Raw genomic sequence first — 14,502 nt, forward strand, 5'->3', positions numbered from 1 at the left:
TTTAAATGGAATTTACTCGAGAAAATGACAAAAATAATCCCTTATGTTTGAGGGTAGGTTCAAAATAGTCCCTTAAGTATGTAATTAATAGTTTTAGTCCTTTAAGTTTGTTAATAGTTCATACTTTTAGTCTTCGACAAATATTTAATAATTTATGTTAGTTAGACTGGAACAATGGGTTTAACCATAAACACCAAGAAAGTCCCATCAAATCTTAGCATATGCAACATAGAAAACTGCACTAGACACTTATATATGAAGATATAATATAACAGAAATTACACCTTAAAAAGTTGTACCTGGCTCTAGAAATAAATAAAAAATACGGAAACTACAAAAATTGTACCTCTAAATGTGAGTTCCGCCTAATTTCCTTCTTTCCATAATTCTTGTCAAGTCTAATAAACATAGTATGGTAAATATTTAACGTAGACTAAAAGTGTTAATTTTGGAGTTAATGGTCAAAAACACATCTGAACAATCACTTTACACGATTTTCACATCTCAACTATTAATTATTCCATTTTTCTAAGAACTATCACCATCTATATATTGAAACAAACCTCGAAGATAATTAGGTCAACTATCGATTGTTCCCATTTCCTACTTGAACTATCACCATATACTCAATTATGTGTGTTTAAATTAATATATAAATGATGATAATTCAGGTAAGAAAAGGAAACGAGTGATAGTTAAGATGTGAAACTAGCAAAAAAGTAATAACGTATGTGTATTTTTGACCATTATCTCTGATTTGACAAACTTAAAGGACCAAAACCGCTTAACTGTATACTTAAAAGGACTATTATAAACCAATCCTAAAACATAAGAGACCATTTTTATCATTTTCTCTAATTTACTACTCTTTTGTCCCAAAAAAAATTGTCCTTTTTTTATTTGACATAAAATTTAAGAAATAAAGAAATACTTTCAAAATATATGATCTAAAATAAGCTTTAAATATTTATGTGATTGTAAAATTTATAAAGTTAAATTATTTTTAAATATAGAAAGTATAATTGTTTTTTACCAAAAAGCAATCTTAGAGGGAGTATATATAGAAACTTGGTAGCTTCTCTTAAACGCACTAGGGAGCATTAAAGCATTGCAAAGGATCAATGGATAATCACACGATCAAAAATGAAACTGAAGAAGAAGAAGAAGAGGTTAGTTTGTTATATTCATGTGTCACTTATACATGTGAATTTTGTGTGTCTATATATAGACATATATATGTCCTATGTATCCAAGAAAGGAAACTGTTTTTTTTTTTGGTTATTGGAAAGTCTGCTTTTTTTTTTTGGTGTGTTGTTTGTTTATCTTAGATAATGAAATAGCACAAGTATTTATGTGACACTTTGTTACGATCGTGGTACATGAATTAGGGATTTTACTCGAATTGGGAATTAGTCAACTGAATTGGGAATTATTCAATTGTGCACATGTGTAAAGACTTGACACATGAAAAATTAAAATTTACATACCAAGAACTATATGAAAAATACTATAAGTATGTGTGTGTGTGTACATATATACCCAGTGTCTATCACAAATGGGGTCTGGGAGGGTAGGATGTACGAAAACCTTGCCGCTACCTTTGTGGGGTATATTATATTGCCTCCGTTTCAATTTATATGAACCCATTTGACTGGGCACGACATTTAAGAAAGAGGGAAGACTTTTGAAACTTGTGGTTGAAAATAAGTCTTGAAAATTTGTGTGGCTGTAAATCATTTATAAAGTGAATTTGTTTCCAAATTAGGAAAGAGGTCATTCATTTTGGCACGGACTAAAAAGGAAATAGGTTCAAACAAATTGAAACAGAGGGAGTATATAGGAAGACTGATTTTTATGATACTTTTTTTTTGGTATTGTTTATCTAAGATGATGAAATCGTACAACTGTTTTGAAGGACAGGCATGTTTTTACTATCTGTGTCCCAATTTATGTGATGCTTTTTGCTTTTTGAGAGCAGTTTGACTAATCTTTGAAGCTTTTAAAACTAAAATTTACATATTCAAAACTATACGATAAATATTATATGTTTTGATTTTTCTCATGTCAACACATGTTGGTCAAAGTCCACATAGTTTGAATCTTGATAAGCGAAAAGTGTCACATAATTTGGGACATAAGGAGTATTCATTTTAATTGATTCCAACTCTCCGCTTTTTGCATCAAACACACGAATATTCCCAGTATTGGCTTTTGTTTTTGGTGCGTGATGCAAATATTCCTTGAGCCCTAAGAGGGGAGAAACCCGTACCCCTCAAATGAGTATGCGGTGCAAGCTAGAATTAGTCGGGCCAGTGTGTTCCAGATACTAGATGGTCTTTTAGCATATTTTCCATGTCCTACCCGCATGTCCATGTTTGATGAGATTGCAGTCTCCCCTGGTTCCTGCCAGTGACAGAGCCAGGAATCTAACAAGGGGATTCGAAAAAAATGTAAACTTGCATAATGAGTGAATAATGTAAGTATCAAGCTGATTCAACAATATATATGTGTATGTATATATATACACACACACTTTTACCCTATTTGTACAGTGTAATTGTTGGACGAAGCCCTTCAATATACTTAGCTACGCCACTGCCTCATGTGCTGGCCCCATGCTCAAACTATTCCATTGATACTAAAATTACTTAGTTTAATTGGAATTTTGATTATTATAGTACTAAATTCAAATATGTTTTGTACTTTTAATTTCCCATGAATCGTGTGCTTCGGTTCAAAGAAGCGTACACTTCATTTATCGCTTTTAGCTTTAAGCCCAATGGAACTTGTCGCTTCTTTGCACTTTTCGCTTTTAAAAACAGTGGTAAAATGAAAACGTAAAGAAAAAGTGGTGAACTTCTGTATGAATGGAGTTGTTTCAGTGTACATATTTCCCTTTGTTCTTTTGCTAGATAGCGGAGGGCCAGAATTATTTTCCTTAGCTCAACCTTGATTTTGATCACATTGTATATGGTTCAGTTTATTGGCAGTATGCCAAATTTAGCTTTCTAACTTCGATCAATAAATGCTCTTTCCTTCTAGTTTTTATAGCTTGAGATATCTTAGCAGCATTTTAGAGGATATTTTCAAGCTTCTTTATGCACAAGACAAGTAAGATGTGATTGACATATATTGCATGTTTTACTTGTATAGTTTGTTTCAAGTGCTATTTTAGGGACTACAAGAAGTGTTCTAGATGATCTCTTTTTAGTATGTTGGATGACTATTTTAGTGTGTTGGATGACTATCTATTGCTAATTTGCTATACTGATAGAAAGCAGAGGCAAGATAAACTTCATGTGATTTAACCGTTGTGAACTTTCTTAGGCTGATATGATATTGAGGTTGAGGTAATTGCTGCAGAGCTGCGGGAAGTAGAACCTTTGGCATAATTAGTCTATGTTACTCGGACTCTTCACTTTCGGTGCCGCACTTGTGTCAACACGACATGGATGTGGGATCCGTACCCGATCTGGTCAACCAATTTTGGATACTTTGACCAAAATCGACGTAGAACTTCTGGACAGATTCAATGATTTCTTTAATCAAAACTAAAGCTAAGGTGAAATTGAAGAAAATGGAATACCTTGTATATAAAAATCTCTATATCACTCTGTTTCCTTTTATCTCCTTTGGGGATTCTCCTCTTGATCAATAGTTTTTCCTCAAGTTTTCCATATAATATTCCATAATTTAGGTTTTATAACTCTATTTTTGGATATTTGAATTTTTTTAGCTGAATCCCTGCACCCGTATCCATAACTGGATTTGTATCTCCGAATGTTAAAATTTAGATCATGAAGGATCCGACATCTAGATCCGCACCCGTATCGGACACCCGCACCCGAGTCCGAGTAACTTAGTAATTAGTAGTGTGGACTAAAAGGGTTGTTAAGTTAGCTAATTTGTTATAAAGTTAGCAGTTAGGCCCTTTATCTTTTTACACTTTAGTCCATTGGTTGTATTCCCTTTTATTTAATCCCCACTCTATCACGTGGCTTGAGTGGATGAAGGGTATATTACTATTTCATGTGAAGTCTTCAATGGATATTCTCTTAGCTTGTTCTAAATTCTCTTCTTTTTGTTTCTTCTTATTGCTTTCACTTTGTATTCTTCTCCAATCTACATCAGGGGTATCAGAGAGCTTTCCTGCTCTATGGGAGTTCAGCTGAAATTAAGGAGGTTTTGTGTTGTCTAGATCAAATGGCCATTGACATAGCTAACTTCTATGTGCTTCAAAATCAACTGGAATCGGTGAATGAGAGATTGCTTTAAGAGTTCAAAGTAATGACTGAAGATGGAATGGAGTAGGCCATTCCTGGGAAGAGTACATATATGAATTGTCTGAATAAATGTATGGAAGGTGTACCAACATTCTGCAAAGACTAAATATTGCGCCACATCAATAGGTAGTCAGAACAATAACATCTTAGATATGTCTCCAGACACCTATTTAATAACCTCAGTCTGAAGGTCAGACTGAGGGTGATAAGCAGTAGAAGTGCTCAAGGTCACCCTGTATAGCAAATGACATAGTTTACTGGTTAAGGTTGGGTCTGTGTCACTCACAATATGTTCAAGTAGCCCATGAAGTTTGAAAATCTGCTCCATAAACAACTTGGCAATATCCATAACAGAGTAAGGATGAGATAATGCCACAACATGTGCATATTTGATCAGCCTGTTTACTACCCAATTCACTTCCTTCCCCTTGGATTTTGGCAGTCCTTCAATGAAGTCCGTACTGATGCTACTCGAGGCCAATGTTGGAATCTGAAGTGGTTAAAGTCAAGTAACCCAGGATAAGTAGACTTGTCGTACTTGCTCTTGTGACAAGCCTCACACTTTTTAACATAGTTCTCCACTTTATCCCTCAGTCTTTCCAATAGAAAAGGGCAGCAATCTTCCTATAGGTATGATCAATCCCCGAGTGACCTCTAATGACAAAATCATGCCACAGTTTCATGATCTCCTTCCTTAGGAAGGATCAGACCCACTACTAACTTCCCATGCTCCCTAAGTTGTTGATTAATAAAGGAATAACCCTTGATCTCCTCCTTAAGGTTACAATGGATCAACTCTATTAACTCAGAATCAGCACTCCAGCTATCTATTATAGTGTGCAGCAACGTTGCTCGGACTCTCCAGAAATGCTGCCGCACCCGTGTCAGATCCTTCAAAAATACACTACTTTTGGAGGATCTGACACGCACCCGTCGATATTTTTGAAGATTCTGAGTAACAGAGGTCTGCAGCACTTCTGTTCTTACTGAGGACAAAGTGAGAGCAACCAACTCAATTGCTGGAATTCTAGATATGTGTCAAGCAACTTTGTTTTCTTTTGCCCTTTTTATACTCAACCTCAAAGTCGTATTGCATCAGCTTAGTGATCCACCGTAGTTGTGCTCCTGTAACTTCTGCTCCAACAGGAATTTCAAAGCCTTCTGTCCAGTCTTAACAATGAAATGTCAGCTAGTTAGGTATTGACCTCGTCTTGTCACAGCCATCACTAGAGCTAGCAATTCTTTATCATACAGACATACACAGAAATGGTTTGGTGTTGTTGAGATCTATGTTGCTTGGGCTCTTCAAAACTGTTGTGGGTGCTTGTCGAATCCTCCAGAAGTAGTGGATTTTTTGAGGATCCGACACGGGTGCTATAAGATTTTTGGAGAGTCTAAACAACTTAGGCTGAGATAACCCCTTGCTCAGGTATTCAATAGGCTGCCTTTTTTACATAATTACAGGTCCAATATCCAAATCACAAGCATTAGTTTCCACAGCAAAAACCATGTTGAAGTCTGGCAGGAATAGCCCTGGTGCAGAGGTAAGGCTTCTTTTAAGATCTGAAAAGCCACCGTTGAATTCGCAGACCATCTGAAATTATCTTTCTTTAACAAATCAGTTAAGGGCTTGACCATATTCCTTAATGAACCTTCTGTAGTACCCTGCCAGCCCAAGGAACCCCCTTAGTTGCTTAATATTGGAAGGTCGTGCTCACTGTTATACTGCTAGAATCTTCTTGGGGTCAGTAGAGACTCCTGCAACTGAAATATGGTGACCAAGATACTCTACACTTGCTGTAGCAAACTGGCATTTGGACTTCCTAGCATAGAGGTGATGGTGCAGCAACAATCCAAAAGTGATCTTCAAATGTTCCACATGCTCCCTTAAACTATTGCCGAAAATAAGTAAAAAGGGCAGCCCGGTGCACTAAGCTCCCGCTATGCGCGGGGTCCGGGGAAGGGCCGGACCACAAGGGTCTATTGTACGCAGCCTTACCTTGCATTTCTGCAAGAGGCTGTTTCCACGGCTCGAACCCGTGACCTGCTGATCACATGGCAGCAACGTTACCAGTTACGCCAAGGCTCCCCTTCATTGCTGAAAATAAGTATGTCATAAAAAACAAAAAACAAAAAACAGAATAAACCTCCTTAGATTTTCCTTGAAAATATGGTTCATCAAATCTTGGAAGCTGTAAGAAGCATTGGTTAAGACTAAAGGCATAAACAACTACTCATAATGCCTTGATTGTGTTCTAAAAGCAGTCTTGTAGATGTCAGTTGGTGCTTTCCTTATTTGATGGTACCCCAGACCTGAGATATATCATGGAATACACCTGTGACACCCTAACTCATCAAGCAGCTCCTCAATGCAACTATGTTGTACTAACCTTTGAGATGCAGTTCCTGTACCATATTTTAAGAAGTAAAGAACAATTAGTTCATAAGGACCACCGTTGTATAACTACTCAGACCGAAACTATTGGTGATTCTAAGTTAGCTCTAAAGTAAGGAGACCACTTAAAAACTCTCATCGGATAAGAAAAGATATACCAGATAGAGCTCAACCAAGTCCATTTATGAGAATGCTAAATCATCACATCATTTGAGGAAGTAGCCATGGAAGATTGGGTCTGTATGGCTTCCTGGAGTTGAGAGATCTTCCTTCAGCCTTGAAAGTATGTTGTTGCTTTAGCGCGAATTTAAAGTGGACTCCCCATTCATTAGATAGAGAAGATCACCAAGATTTCGCGATCAGCTGCCGAATTTATTCCAATTCCAAGAGCTTGGATTGAACCGTATTCCATGAATATGATATCTATCTAGTGTGATGTATGGAATATATGATAAAGGTGGATTAGTGATTGGCATTAACCTTAGGCCCTTGCCCAGAGAAATAAATTAATACTTTCTACTCGAGCTCAATAACATCTTTCTGCAGTGGGGAATACCTGTATGGTATTGCATTAACTGGGTTGCACCCTTCCTTCAGAGGAATATGATGATCAAAGGGCTCTCTGAAAGGTGGCAACCGCTCTGGTTCATGGAACACTGCTTCATATTCTTGCAACACTTGTGGACCTCAGCTGGTTCTTTATCCTGCTCTTGCTTTTCTTTCCATCAGACCATGAAAATTGAATATTGTCGCCCTTGGTTTTTTGTAATGAAGCAGAATCAACCAACTTCAACTTGTGAATGACCCTTTGCTGTGATAATATCTTCCCTTCATGTTCAAACTTCATAGTTAACCTTTTGAAGTTAAACAAGATATCTCCTAAATTACTTAGCCATTGTACCCTCAAGACCATGTCACAAGTACCCAAAGGTTGCAGAACGAAATCATCCCTGAACACAGTGCCTTGTAAGAGCCACCCCACCCCTCGACAAATCCTGTTATTGGCACGAGTTACCATCTCTACCAAACTGGCATCCAACAGCTCACATAGAGCTACCTTCCATCCTATTTTAGCTACTAATTCACTGTCAAAGAAGTTATGAGTAGATATTGTGTCTATTAAAATATCGAGGGACCTCACACATGCCCAGGTTGATATTTCGCATCATAAATAAAACAAATCCCCTTGTCTCTCTTCTCACTTAATTCAGCTGGAGTTAGTCTCCTCCTCCTTGTTCTGTCACCCACAGTAGTTTGGACAGACTTAGGAACATAGGTAGTTGGGTAGTTAAACGCTTAGCATAAGTGCAAGTCTGTGCTGAAAGGCTTGAGCTATGATATTGAGGTTGAGGTAATTGCTGCACAACTACGGCCTGCGGGAAGTAGTATCTTGCGCTTATTTAGTAATATGGAATAAAGGGGTTGTTAAGTTAGTTAACTAATTACAAAGTTAACAGTTAGGCCATTTATCTTTTTACGCTTGAGTCCATTAGTTGTATTTCCTTTTATTTTAATTCTGACTCTATCATGTGGTTTGAGTGGATGAAAGTATATTTAACGGAGTACTGTTTCATTTGAAGTCACCAATGGAAATTATCTGAGCTTGTTCCTAAATCCTTTTCTCTTATTTTCTTCTTATCGCTTTCAATTCATATTCTTATCCAATCTACATCACATAGACACGATACAATAGCATTGTTGATGGCATGATTTTCCCCATGAATTGCATGTTCCACTCTTTTTGTTTGTGCTTTAGAATGTCTTTGTTGGATGGCGTTTATGATTGTTAACAGAGTTAAATACCTTTTTTTCACTAAAACTGATTGCATCTATTAATCTTGGATGGACCATATTCTGCTTTTGTTGGTTTTGGTATCCTCTTGCAGATAACTATATACTTGAAGGTCAGTAAAACAGTCGCTTTAAAAGTTAAGGAATCAGATAGTATTGGCAAAGTCAAATCTTTATTACATGATAAGGAGGGCATACCGGAATGTCTTCAGCAGCTATTTTCAAAAGGTATTCGGCTTATGGACGAACAGAAATTAGTCGATTACGGCATTATCAAGAACTCCACCCTTCATGCTTATGTCGACAATTCAATCCCGAGGATATTTGTAGTGAAGAGACCCTATGCTGGAGGTGCAATTATGGTTTATTCAAGGATTTGTGATACTATCCAGGATGTCAAATTTAGGATCGGGGCCAAAGAAGGAATAAAATCAAACGACTTCTCTCTTATTCATGGTGGAAAGTTTCTTGAAGATGACAAAACCTTAGCTTTTTACAAAATTGACGGTGGATCAACCCTTCACATGGTTTTCAAACCGAGAGACAAGTTGCTTATTTCTGTGGAAATGCCAAAACCTGAAATTGTACAAATAGAAGTCAACACTGCCTTAACTGTTCGCGACGTTAAAACAGTTATAGAGAGCAAAGTTAGCCACTCAATGGATGATATGGATCTGTTTCTGGGGAAACAGGAACTGGAAGATTCAAAGAAATTGTATCAGTATGATATCGACGAAGACTGCTTCTTACAGGTGAAGCCCCGAACAATGCAGATCCTTATCAAGAAATGGAGTGGTGGAAGTATAATGCTAGACGTGCACAGCCACACCTTGGTCGAGAATGTCAAGGGCATGCTTCTAAAGAAGCTAGGAATACCGGTTCATCTGCAAAAGCTTGTGTTTGAGGGAAAAATTCTAGCTGATTCCCGGGATTTAGCTAGCTACAATATTAAAAAGCACTCAAATGTCTTTTTGGATTTTCGTTGTTGCAATGCCACACGCAGCCAGAAGGACCCATTATCTAATATTAAGAGTTACCAACAGATAAAGTTATGTACCATTAAAGGAGTGATTTCCAGTGCTACCTCCGTTGCTCATTTGAAAACGTTGATCAGGGACGAACTAAAACTACGTGTGAAGGAACTATTACTAGGTGGCAAGCTTTTGGACAGCTTATGTTGTCTTGGTGAGTATGGAATTACAAAGAATACAGAGTTGCTAATTGCTTGCTGATTGTTCAGACAACTTAATTGTGTCGTATATAAAGACTGAAAGTGCCAGTTTTTGCTGCAATTTTCGCAAACATGTTCATATTTGGAAGATGGTGAACTTTTGTTGTTGTAGATCTTCTTAGAATACAGTCAGCTGGATGACTTTGAAACTGAAAAACCAATGCAATGGTGTTCCTTTGTTTTTTCTTTTTCTTTTTATCTGCTGTTTTTGCCTCACTATATGAGTCACTTTCTTTTGGTTTTGTGATAGTAATATGCCTTGAAGGGTTTGTTGAATCCATCAACCAAAGGTGGAGTCAAAAACTTTAGTTTATGGGTTTTTGAATTACAAGTTTTTTTGCTTACTAGGTTCTTAATATTTGATAAATTATTTATACATATTAAATGATTGTTTAACACAAATACACGGTTTGAGCATAAGCTATTGAGTTCTGTCGAATTTGTAACCATGCAGGCTCTGCCGTTACCATTGACTAGTACTCCCTTTGTTCTAGTTTAAGATACTTTTTTTTTAGTCTGTATCAAAAATTTACTATGTAATTTTACTTTCTTTCTAGTTTATCCTTAATCACATGATTTTATAACAACACGAAATTCATGGCATGTTGAAGGTTACAGGTTTCAATTTTTTTTCCCCCTCATACAGGTACTTTGTAAATTATTTCAAAAACTTGAAGGATTTTTGTTCGAATTCATGTTGAAAATTAGGTACTTTTAATACTCATAATTCATGTATCAACCAAAAAATACAATCTCAACATTCAACATAATATAACATCGATCCACGAGTGTCACCACCAATCACAATCCAAGGACACCAAGATTATACAACTATTCAAAATTAAAGTTAATTACATAAAGACTCGAAAAACTGGTTAAAATATCCCAAGACCGACTAGTGAAGCAAACTCTAGTATTACAATGTCCAAAATAGCCAAATTTTTTTTGCGCGGATTGGCCTTCAAAGGCATTGGTTTTTAATTTTTGTCCCTCAATTGTTGGTCTTTAGTTTTTGTCCTTCGTTCAAAAAAGTGACCTGAAAATATGAGATTTTGGATTCGAACTTCTACTCAGTCAAAAGTTAAAAAATAAATTCGGAAGGCAGAGTTTGGGGTAACTCTGCCTTGCCAATTTCTTTTTAATTTTGACTGAACCGGGGTTCGAACCCGAAGCCTAAAATTTTTTAGGCAAAAGTTAAAGATTTTTAATTTGATAGACAAAAATTAAAGACCACGCCGAAATAATGGCATTGTGCGAATAGCCCCAAAATAGCATAACGAAATGGTTTAACAAAATAATAAAGAATACTGCCCACACGTGTTGACTAAACTCATTTTAAACTTTTAATTTAAAATATAAGGTTTGAGAAAAAAACAAAATTAGAATTTCTTCTTCGATTTATTAACTTTTCTTGAAACTCACAAGGGAACATTCAAGGTTGCAAAGGATCAATGGAGAATCGCGCGAGAATAAATGAAACTGAAGAAGAGGTTAGTTTGTTATGTCCATGAGTCTCTTTTTATCTGTGAATATAATATAATTTGTATACATATGAATTTTTTATTTTTTGAGTACTGTTTATCTTAGATTATGAAATCGTAACAAATGTTTTGAAGGACAGCATAGTTTTTATAACTTCCTTAATTAATTAATTCCCACTCTCCGCTTTTTTGCATCAAACACGCTAGCTGAATATTTTATCTTGAACGTCATGTGGGTCCATCCCCTTATTTTAGGAAAGAAAACACTTCCCTTGTTTTGAAGAAGAAAACATCTTCCTTGTCTTTGACAAATTGTCAAGTGCTTGCTTGAGTCACTAATGACATCAATAGGTTCATCTCATACCTATAAATAGGGAAGCTTTCTCATTTGCTATACATACTAAAATTGAAGAAGACAACACATCCCAAAGAGAGAAAAAATCTAAGAGAAATACTCTTAGTGAAAGGCCTAAGTAAGAGAAGGTTTTTGAGAGAATTTTTAGTAAAAAATTCTTGAGTGAAATTAGGATTGGGGTTGTGAGGTTGAGTGTTGTAAACACTTGTAATATTTCTTCTTTAATAAGATCTGCAGCAGCAACGTGGACGTAGCTCTCACATTGAGGGTGAACCACTATAAATTTGTGTGTGCTATTTATTCTTCGCTTACATCACGACGTAAGTAGGTTCTGTCTAAGGAGGTTGGTATTTAAGTGGTCCAGTTGTGACCCTCCAATCTTTCCTGGGAACCTGCTTACAAAGGTCGGATTTGGGATTCAAATCCTAACAACTGGTATCAGTGCAACAGGTTGTGTTGTGATTTAGAAACGATGGGAGGCGAAGATGGTACGACGCACGGCATCGGTAAATTCGATGGTACAGATTTTGCGTTCTGGAGAATGCAAATTGAAGATTATTTATATGGTAGAAAGCTTCATGAACCTCTGAGTCCGAAACCAGAGGAGATGAAGCAAGCAGATTGGGATCTCCTCGACAGACAAGTTCTGGGAGTCACTCGGATGCTGTCGAAGAACGTTGCTCACAACGTGGCAAAGGAGAAGACCACCGCAGATATGATGAAGGTATTGTCTGACATGTATGAGAAACCTTCGGCAAATAATAAGGTATTTCTCATGAAGAAACTATTTCATCTAAAGATGATGGAAAATGCTCATGTTGCTGCACACGTAAATGAATTCAATACCATTGTAAATCAATTGTCATCGGTAAAAATTAATTTCGATGATGAAGTGCAAGCTCTAATTTTGTTGGCATCCTTACCAAATAGCTGGGAGCCAATGAGAGCAGCGGTTAGTAATTCTGTCGGCAGTGACAAACTAAAGTTCAACGATGTTAGGGATCGTATCCTTGCTGAGGAGGTGCGCAGGACAGATTCTGGAGAGGCATCGACGAGTTCTGCTTTTAATGTTGAAAACAGAAGCAGAAATTATGACAGAAACTACAATCGAAATAGGGGCAGATCGAAGTCAAGGAATGGCAGGGGTCAATCCAGACCAGGACGAACACTTGAGTGTTGGAACTGTGGAAAACCAGGTCACCTCAAGAAGAACTGCAGGGCGCCAAAGAAGAAGGACCACAAGGGGGCTGGAATCAACGCTGCTACGGAAGATATTGGCGATGCGTTGTTGCTATCGGTTGACAGCCCGATAGACTCTTGGGTGCTTGACTCAGGAGCGTCCTTTCATACCACCCCACATCATGATATAATGACAAACTACGTGGCTGGGAATCTCGGCAAAGTTTATTTAGCCGATGGAGAGCCGCTAGACGTTGTTGGCACGGGAGACATTAATTTGAAGATGTCAAATGGATCCTCGTGGAAGATTACAAAAGTTAGACATGTTCCAAAGCTGATGCGAAACCTGATCTCAGTAGGTCAGCTTGATGATGAGGGATATGATCTCAACTTTAGTAATGGGTCTTGGAAGGTGGCGAAAGGTGCTATGGTAGTTGGCCGAGGAAAGAAGATTGGCACTCTTTACATGACGACTAGCTGTCGTGATATTGTTGCTGTGGTTGACAACACAAAGAAGACAGATTTGTGGCATTGTCGGCTGGGACATATCAGCCAGAAGGGGATGAAGCTGTTGGTGACAAATGACTTAATTCCGGAGCTGAAGACGGTGGACCTTCATACGTGTGAGAGCTGCATTCTCGGAAAATAAAAGCGAGTAAGCTTCTCAAATGCAGGCAGGGAGTTGAAGGTCGAGAAGCTGGAATTGGTGCACACAAACGTGTGGGGACCTACCACTGTCCCCTCTCTTGGAGGGTCACACTACTACGTGACCTTCACTGATGATTCAACCAGGAAGGTATGGGTTTATTTTATGAAAAATAAATCCGATGTGTTTAGTGTATTCAAAAGATGGAAAGCCATGGTCGAGAATGAAACAAACCTCAAGTTGAAGTGTTTGAGGTCCGACAACGGCGGAGAATACACCGATGGTGATTTCAAACGGTACTGTGCCGATAATGGGATCAAGATGATGAAGACTATTCTTGGAACGCCGCAACAAAATGGAGTAGCCGAAAGAATGAACCGAACGTTGAACGAGCGTGCTCGAAGTATGAGAATACACTCTGGACTGCCCAAGACATTCTGGGCAGATGCAGTCAATACCGCGGCCTTCTTAATTAACTGAGGACCGTTAGTTCCCTTGGATTTCAGAATTCCAGAAGAAGTCTGGAGTGGCAAGAAGGTAAACCTTTCATTTCTGAAAGTGTTCGGCTGCTTATCATATGTTCATAATGATGATACGGCTAGAAGCAAGCTTGATCCAAAATCAAAGAAGTGTTACTTTATTGGCTATGGTGACACCGAGCTTGGTTACCGATTTTGGGATGAACAAAATCGGAAGATCATCCGAAGCAGGAATGTTGTCTTCAACGAAGAGGTACTGTACAAAGACAACTTGCAAAAAAATTCAGAATGTCAGGATAAGGAATCGGAAATAGTCTGATTTGAGGGACTTCCCGACACCTGAGCCGCAGCCAGGTACAGCCGAGGCAGAGGAACAAACAATTCGAGAAGGTGCTGATGAAAGTGCTGATTCTGAAACAAATAAACAGACGCCAATCACAGAACTGCGTAGATCATCCAGGATCAGGAAGCCGATTCACAGGTACTCTCCATCCCTTAACTACATTCTACTCACTGATAGAGGGGAGCCGGAATGTTATGAAGAAGCAATGCAAGTCGATGATTCGACTAAGTGGGAGCTGGCAATGAAAGATGAGATGGATTCACTATCGGCAAATCATACATGGGAGTTAGCCGAGTTGCCAAAGGATAAAAGGGCATTG

General features: G+C 37.8%; 1 protein-coding gene across 2 annotated transcripts; it reads left to right on the plus strand.

Moving 5' to 3' along the window:
• The first annotated feature begins 1,014 nt into the window (after positions 1-1,014).
• On the plus strand, positions 1,015-10,044 carry LOC132620324 (polyubiquitin-like). 2 transcript variants are annotated; one of them, XM_060334988.1, is made up of 2 exons: positions 1,015-1,169; positions 8,565-10,044. In XM_060334988.1, the coding sequence occupies exons 1-2, from the start codon at positions 1,122-1,124 to the stop codon at positions 9,699-9,701; spliced, it is 1,185 nt and encodes a 394-aa protein (XP_060190971.1). In that variant the 5' UTR covers positions 1,015-1,121; the 3' UTR covers positions 9,702-10,044. The 2 variants fall into 2 exon arrangements, with proteins under 2 accessions (XP_060190971.1, XP_060190972.1); XM_060334989.1 differs by lacking the exon at positions 1,015-1,169 and adding an exon at positions 3,329-3,562.
• Positions 10,045-14,502: the final 4,458 nt, after the last annotated feature.

This window comes from Lycium barbarum, chromosome 11 (genome assembly GCF_019175385.1).
Source record: "Lycium barbarum isolate Lr01 chromosome 11, ASM1917538v2, whole genome shotgun sequence".
NCBI classification, from domain to species: domain Eukaryota; kingdom Viridiplantae; phylum Streptophyta; class Magnoliopsida; order Solanales; family Solanaceae; genus Lycium; species Lycium barbarum.

What these genes read in the sequence shown, in the direction of transcription:
- LOC132620324 (XM_060334988.1), top strand. Translation starts at nt 1,122, where the DNA reads ATGGATAATCACACGATCAAAAATGAAACTGAAGAAGAAGAAGAAGAG. An exon ending in CTGAAGAAGAAGAAGAAGAG is followed by an intron (nt 1,170 to 8,564) that starts GTTAGTTTGTTA and finishes ATCCTCTTGCAG; the next exon opens with ATAACTATATACTTGAAGGT.